This window comes from Arachis ipaensis, chromosome B7 (assembly GCF_059453495.1).
Source record: "Arachis ipaensis isolate K30076 ecotype BB chromosome B7, ASM5945349v1, whole genome shotgun sequence".
NCBI classification, from domain to species: domain Eukaryota; kingdom Viridiplantae; phylum Streptophyta; class Magnoliopsida; order Fabales; family Fabaceae; genus Arachis; species Arachis ipaensis.
In genome coordinates, this window is record NC_142442.1 from 16,228,978 (window position 1) to 16,237,084 (window position 8,107).

The window sequence follows — 8,107 nt, forward strand, 5'->3', positions numbered from 1 at the left end:
AATTAAAGTTTTGTAACAAAATATTTTTTTTTATAAAATGAAAGAATTTAAATTTATACATCATTAATATAAAACAATTTTACACAAACAATTAATTAGTATATGACCACATTAATAAAAAATAATTTATAAATTTATTATTTAAAAAATTATTTATTACACTTTAAATCTTAAATTGAGTCTAAAAGTACGACAGAAACGTCTCTTTTAAAAATATGTCAATTTATAAATGACATGATTTGAATTATATATAAATAGTATATCACGAATGAATTTATTCAAAATTTTTTTAAATTCACTCTCCAAAAATAAATAAATTATTTAACACATGCTTAAAGTATGTTATATAATTCTAATTTTTGCAAAATTTTTTATTTTTTTAGCAGATTAGAGATTATTCTATTACAGATTTGAGTTTTATTTAAAAATTTATCGTTGACTAATGAATTAATGTATGTACAAGACAAAATTTAAATGTTAATATTTATTTAAATAGATTAATAATCTAATTATTAGACCAATCTAAATTGATTTTACACAAATTTTTTTTATCTAGATTGTCTTAATGGTTTCAAAAACTCTCTGACTTAAATCTAATTAAATAATGGTATAAAATTCTTACCTGTCAAATCCTGTACACTAAATAAATTAAAATTAAACTTAAAATTGAAACACAAAATTTTAATTATAAGGCAAAATATCTACTAACTTCAAAAAACAAAAAGGAAAAAAATCAAAGTAAATATGTACAGGGTAAAACAGTTAAACACAAAGCGGGAAGGAAATAAGGGAATAAAGGAGCCAAATCTGCTAGGTGGAGGTCTATGTTATAATATACGTGACGCCCACCACTTGCCACTCTCTCTCTTTCTCTTTATATAAAGTTTTTTCTCTCTCACCACTTTCTTTTTTCTCTCTCACTTTCTCTCCGTTTTCTTCCCCTTTTCTCACCTTCCAAACGCCACATCCGCCATGGCGCCGACACTATAGCCCACCCAAACCCCCACAAACATTCACCCAGCAACAATTCCCCAACCAAAAAACCATGAACAACACTCTGTTTCTATCCACACTCCTCGTCCTGTTATCCTCCGCCATTGTTTCCGGCGGCGATCTAGCCTCCGACAGAGCAACCCTCCTAACCCTACGGGCCACTGTTGGTGGTCGCTCCCTCCTCTGGAACCAAACGGAACAGAATCCATGCTCATGGACGGGTGTGTTCTGCGAAAACGAAAAGAGAAACAGAGTAACAACGTTGAGGCTCCCAGGCATGGGTCTCTCAGGGAACCTTCCATTGGGTTTGGGTAACCTCACTGAGCTTCAGACCCTCTCTCTCCGATTCAATGCACTCACCGGTCCCATTCCCTCCGATTTCGCCAAACTCACCTCTCTCAGAAACCTCTATCTTCAGGGGAACTTCTTCAATGGCCAAATCCCTGATTTCTTGTTCTCTATGGAGAATTTGGTTAGGTTGAATTTGGGGAAGAACAATTTCAGCGGCGAGATCTCTCCCAAGTTCAATTCTCTTACTCGTTTGGATACTCTCTATTTAGAGAATAATCACTTCACTGGGAGCATCCCTGACCTTAGTGTTCCGCCTCTGCATCAGTTCAACGTGTCGAATAATCAGTTGAACGGTTCGGTTCCGGAGCGGTTTTCGGGGTTGAATGAAAGCGCTTTTTCCGGGAATGAGCTCTGTGGGAAGCCCCTTGAAGCTTGCCCTGGTAGTAACAATGGTGGAGGAGGGAGCCATAAGAAGAAGAATAAGCTCTCTGGCGGTGCAATTGCGGGTATTGTTATTGGGTCTGTAATTGGAGCGATTTTGATTCTACTGCTTTTGTTCTTGTTATGCAGAAAATCCAGAAAAACTGATTCCAGGGATGTTTCTGCGGCTGCACCTCCAAAAAGTGTGGAGGTTGCTGACGTGGCACGAGATGGTGGTGGTGCTAGTGGTTCCTCGGCCGTTGCGGCTTCAAAGGTTGAAAGCAAGAGCAATGGTGGTGGTGCAAAAAGTTTAGTATTCTTTGGTGATGTGAATAGGCCGTTTGATCTTGAAGAGTTGCTGAGGGCTTCTGCTGAGGTTCTTGGAAAAGGGACATTCGGAACCACCTATAAGGCCACGATGGATTTGGGGATCAGCGTCGCCGTGAAGCGCCTGAAGGATGTTACCCTGCCGGAGAGGGAGTTCAGGGAGAAGATAGAGCAAGTTGGGAAGATGGTTCATGAGAATTTGGTTCCACTCAGGGGTCACTACTTCAGCAAAGATGAGAAGCTTGTTGTGTATGATTACATGCCAATGGGAAGCTTGTCTGCATTATTACATGGTAAAACTAAAAAAAAAAAGAATGTGCTTTTTTTCTTTCTTTTTCTTGTTTGCTTTGTTGTCATTTTTGGACTGTTTCAACTTTCAATTCTATATGTATATATTTTATTCTTTGTGTGTGTCATGATGCTGATTCTTTAGTTTACAAGTTAAGTGAATGATTGCGGCTGTTGTTGTTGTGTCTACTTTAGGGTAGATCATTGTGTAACTAGTTGTTGCTTTTTATTTGTCCCTTTGTGTTTCTAATTTGTTTTTCTGAATAGGAAGGCTTGTAGTTAGTGACAAGATTGTTATCATAACGGGTTTTGGTGGCCATTGCACATGGCAGATGAAATCTTGCTTCAAGAGTTATTATCTAAAGTATTTTCTGAGAAATCAGAAGTTTTGTGCATCTTAGCTGATCCTGAATTTTCGTAATTGTGATTTCTTTGCTTGGTTATATGTCACGGGCTCAAGCCATGGAAGCAGCCATTGATTTGTAATTATCAAGTTAGGCTGTCTAAATTGCACCCAAATTACACCCTTTGGGTGCGGCTCCTCCCTAACACAAGGTGCTTGTGCACCGGACTGCCCTTTATGTCAAATAGTTCAATGGAATTTCTTTGGTAAGCTCCCTGTGGTGTTCTAATTTCTAAATGGTAATACTTTCACCTCAAATGTGCATTGGTCTTAGATATGATGTCATGCTTGTTACAATGAATAATGATCAACATTTATGATCCTTTTTGCAACTTTTAAGTTGAATGAACATGCAAATTTTCAAAACTTGGATGCAAATGAATGAATTTAGTATTGGTACAGCTTATTTGACATAGTTTGCTTTTCGGTTTTCATGTTACAGCGAATAATGGCGCCGGCAGGACTCCCCTGAATTGGGAAACAAGGTCTGCCATTGCCCTTGGCGCTGCTCGTGGGGTCGCATACCTACATTCACACGGACCAACATCCTCGCATGGAAACATCAAATCCTCAAATATCCTTCTCACCAAATCATTTGAAGCTCGTGTCTCCGACTTTGGCCTTGCTCATCTTGCTCTCCCGACCGCCACACCCAACCGTATTTCCGGCTATCGCGCCCCAGAGGTCACTGACTCTCGCAAAGTATCACAAAAGGCAGACGTCTACAGCTTTGGTATAATGCTCTTGGAACTCCTAACGGGGAAGGCTCCCACTCATTCCTCACTGAATGAAGATGGTGTAGACCTCCCAAGATGGGTCCAGTCGGTGGTTCAAGACGAGTGGAACACTGAGGTTTTCGACGTGGAGCTCCTTAGGTACCAGAACATTGAGGATGAAATGGTGAAGCTCTTGCAGCTCGCGCTCGAATGCACAGCTCAATACCCCGACAAGAGACCTTCAATGGAGGTGGTTGAAAGCAGGATTCAGGAAATTTCACGTTCTAGTTTAGAGAAAGAGGAAGAAGAAGAAAAAAATGAATTTTCACAACAGTACTACTCTGTTGATTCTGGTCCCCCACAAGCTTGAACATAGAATTGAAGAGAGAAACCCTTCATTATTTCATCATTGGCCTGTTTTTGGCATAGCCATATTATTGTAGTTTGTTTGTTTGTTTATTCATTGAACTTTCATAGAACCAGTTGTTCATGATCCCTTTTGTCTTAACCCCTCAATTCCCTTTTGTCATTTGCCTTGAGTCTTGTTTTGGGGTTTCAATGTTACTATAGCCCCAAATTCATTTACATTACATTCAAAAAAAGACATCTATTTATTTTTATTTTTATTTTCACAGGATTTGGTGTGAAATGTGAATACTTTGTGTTTTTTTTTGTTTTGGTGACTTGTGAATACTTTGTTTGGATATCTAGAATATGTTTCTCCTTCACTTCTTCCTGATTATTGTTGGATTGTTGTGTCATAATTCTTTTAGCAAATTATATTCGTCTCTTTATGTTTGATGAAATTTAACTGACTTTTTCCTAGTTCTTAAAATATAAATTAATTTCAGAATTTAGGTAATAATATATTTGGTATCTTTATATGAATTTAATTTTGATGCACTGGTCGTGTAAAGTAGTTTTACACGTGCATCTAATTTCGAATGACACGTAAATAACTACCGACAGTAAAAATAACTATCGAATAGTCATTTAAAAGAATGGATGTAATTGCACGACTGTATAAAATGTTTTACATGTTAGTATATCAAAATTAAACTATTTTTATATTTCATAAAATATACACTAAACCCTTGTATAAATAGAAAATTATCTTCCTCAAAAGTGAGAATAATGTTACATAAACAAATACATATATAATCATGATAAATGTTGCCAAATTTTAAATTATGTTAATACAATTTGCTCTGCCACCCATATTCTTAAGGTGGGTCATCTATAGTAGATGAGCTACTAATTTTTCAATTCTGAATCATTTTCTTTTGATTAAGCATTACTTCCAACTTCCAAGAGTAAAAGTGAATCCGAAGTTTAGTTAGGATAGTTTTATTAGTTAGTGTGAATTATTAATAAATAGAAATAATAGGAATGTAAATTAGAGTATTTTTCTCTGTAAAATTCCTCTTCAATAAAATTATAGTCTTCGTCTCTGCTCTGATTTAATTTAATTCTTACCTAATTCACTCTTATTCTTTCCTATACAATGCGCTTCCCCTTACAGAACCTAATCAGACCTTTCATCTAATTATTTTGATGTTATAGGAAACTGCATATCTTAGTCTTGCTTTTGTTTCTGCCGTGCTGACATTTTACTCTAACATTAACATTTTTCTAATTGAATTTATCTTCGCATGAAAATTTAAAGGAATGATTATTTTTATGGAGTTTAAATTTGATAAATTGATAATATAAAACGTTTTTTACAGTGGTATAATATAAAACGTTTTTTACAGTGGTATAATTTACATTCGTTTTTTTTGGATGATAATTTATACTATCAAATATCAATGTAAAAATAGTTATTTTTATTGATGTTAGATGTACATATAAAAATTAATTTATATTAATAATGTATCAAAATTAAATTCTATTTATAGAACTTCAAAAGTATATTGTACTTACAGTTCACTAAATGAGTTAAGACAAGAGCGGATGTTTCATCAATTTCTCACTGAAGTTTCCTTCAATTTCATTCATAAACATACGCCACTGACTGTGATGAGAGAGATTTTAGAATTTAGAAGCATTATTTAGTTCCTCTTACCACTTGGCTTATTCATTGGGTTACACACTTATAAATCAAAGTCAGAGAAATATTTTTGAATTGATAATTTTACATTCTTTTTTTTGGTGACTTAAAAGAAAAAAAAAAACAAAAATTAAGAAAGAAAAAAAATAAGAAACTGCTTAAGAAAGGCAGTCCCGTTGAATACTACTCTCAAACTCCTTCCAAGGCAATGGAAGCTCCACTTGGGGAGAAATAGTCCTCATTGCAGTCTTTGCCATGATGTCTGCTACTGTATTTGCATCTCTCAAGATCAACCGAAGATCAACACGCCATTTCCAAGACATGATATCTCGGATTTTTAACACCAAAGGATCAGTAAACCCAGAGCAATCTTGTAAATTATTGACAATAGTAAAAGCCTCCACACAGTCTGTCTCACATATAATGTCTCTTTGTCCCGAGTCCCATGCTAAAAGAAAGCCTCTCCAAATAGCAAACAACTCTCCTTGCAAAATGCTACGACTCTCAATTGTTCCCAGACAGCCTCGTTGCCACCTTCCCTTCCAATCTCTGCTAACACAAGCAAAACCAACTCGAGCACCACTGCCAGGATAGCTAGCATCACAATTAATCTTAAAGGTACCCACTGAGGGGGGAATCCAAGAGCCACTAATGGTTGAGGGGATAGATAGTCGTTGCAACTCAAAAATATTTCGGAGCTCCTTTTCTAAGGACAAAGCCATACCAATCACCTTGTCTGTGGTCCAATGCTCGTGAGGATGAAAGATCTCGTTGTTTCTCGAACACCAAATCCACCAGAGACCAGAAAAGAATCTAAAGGGGCGCTGTTTGCTATTATGTAAGAACCAACTCATCAAATCCACTGGTTGATCGGAGACCCCTAAAGCTTGCCAAACAAGTTGGGCTTTTGGACAATTGTATATATTTGTCATCCTTTCTATTCTAAAATATATTACTTAAAAATTTGATACAAGCATTTTTCACTATGTTCCTTTCATTACAGTATTTCTGAACAAGTTCATGGATAACAAGCCTAAGAATTTTCTTTTTGACGATAATAATGATATTGATGATAGTGACGATATCGACCGTGACCTTGATACGGAGTTGGAACTTCTAACTATGATGAGTGCGCTAATTATGGATATGATGTCAGAAATAGACCGATTTTATATCACCCTTCAATTCGAATTAGCAAAAACAATGTCTCCTTGCATAATATGGATTCCAAACATTCATGCTATTTCAACACTTTCTCTTCATCACTCTTAAAATAAACAAAAAATTTCAACTCTATCCACTGCACTCCAAACCAGTCATGCTAGCACAATTTAAAGAAGTGAAATATTATATTAAATAGAGAAAGTAGACTCCTAAGACACATGTAAACACTCCCTCAAAAAATCAGAGTTATTCTTATTCTTATGGATTAATAGTAAAATTAATTTTTAAAAAATACGATATTTTTTAAATTTATAAAATTTTTGAATTAAATTAGTCTATTAAAGATTAAAAATAAATTATATTTGTCATTCAGTCACTCCATTAATAATTTCTATCAACAAATGATATTATAAATATTAATTGACATACCTAATTGAATATTCTAAATATATTTATAAAAATTTATTAATTTAATTCTTTTTTTCAATTACATAAACTCTATTCCCAATATTATTTAGTGACTAAATTAATAGATTTTTAAAACATATTTGATTAACGTCCAATTAGATATATTAGGTGTCATGTGTGTTATCTATCAATTAACATTTCACATCATCAATCGTTGAAAAAAATTGTTAATTGAATAACTAAAAGACAAATATGATTAATTGGTAAGTTTGATTGATAAAATCTTTCGGAACGAATTTAAAGAACATGGCATCTTTCACATACTAATTTGACCAGTAAGTATTAACCCTATTTTTATTTTTACCATTTTTTAATACTACCCTATTAGGCAAATTTTTTGTTGCTTCATCCCATTTTACGCAAATTCAGCTTTTCCTCACCCACAGTGAAAACAATTACCGCTTTGTTTACTTTCGTTTAAATATTATTTCTTCTCCCCCCCCCCCCCCTGTTAAAAAACGCAAACAACAGCAACAACAATAATTTAGCAGCCTTCACAATTCACAAAGATACTGTTACGGCTCTCTTTAAGGATTGAACATCATCTGTGTGACGGTGTCTTCAAATTCCAAGATAGATCTAGGCCTAAACTCTATCGAATAAAAAATTAGTTAAAAAAAAAGATAGATTGTGAAATTTTTTTTCTACTACGTGCTTTACTTTGAAGGCATTTATTCTTTTTCGTGGATATTGACATATGTTGTTCTTTGTTGCACTTCTTTTAGAGTGACATATTCATTATTCTTTTGAATAATTTTAGACCGTCAAAAACGTTTGCTTTTTGAAAAAAACTTGGGGGTCTGTTGAAACTTAGTTGTAAAGAACTATGCTTTATAACTCATAATCTGAAATTATAGCCATTCGAGAGAGAAAAAGGAGAAAAAGACATGTGTATATAACAGAGAAATGTAGCTAGCTAGTTAGCTTGCTTTAGCTTGTGATGCAATTTTGATTCGTTGAAACTTGGTTGTTCCAGTTGGTTTGAAA

The 8,107-nt window shown here is 34.5% G+C and overlaps 1 protein-coding gene across 1 annotated transcript; it reads left to right on the forward strand.

Moving 5' to 3' along the window:
- The first annotated feature begins 821 nt into the window (after positions 1-821).
- LOC107609238 (putative inactive receptor kinase At5g16590) lies at positions 822-4,072 on the forward strand. The gene is made up of 2 exons (XM_016311126.3): positions 822-2,324; positions 3,165-4,072. Exons 1-2 carry the CDS (start codon positions 1,046-1,048, stop codon positions 3,806-3,808), a joined length of 1,923 nt encoding a protein of 640 aa, XP_016166612.1. The 5' UTR covers positions 822-1,045; the 3' UTR covers positions 3,809-4,072.
- The last annotated feature ends 4,035 nt before the right edge of the window (positions 4,073-8,107 follow it).

Coding starts and splice junctions, on each gene's coding strand:
- LOC107609238 (XM_016311126.3), top strand. CDS start 1,046: ATGAACAACACTCTGTTTCTATCCACACTCCTCGTCCTGTTATCCTCC. Junction 2,325..3,164: donor CTTGTCTGCATTATTACATG/GTAAAACTAAAA, acceptor TTCATGTTACAG/CGAATAATGGCGCCGGCAGG.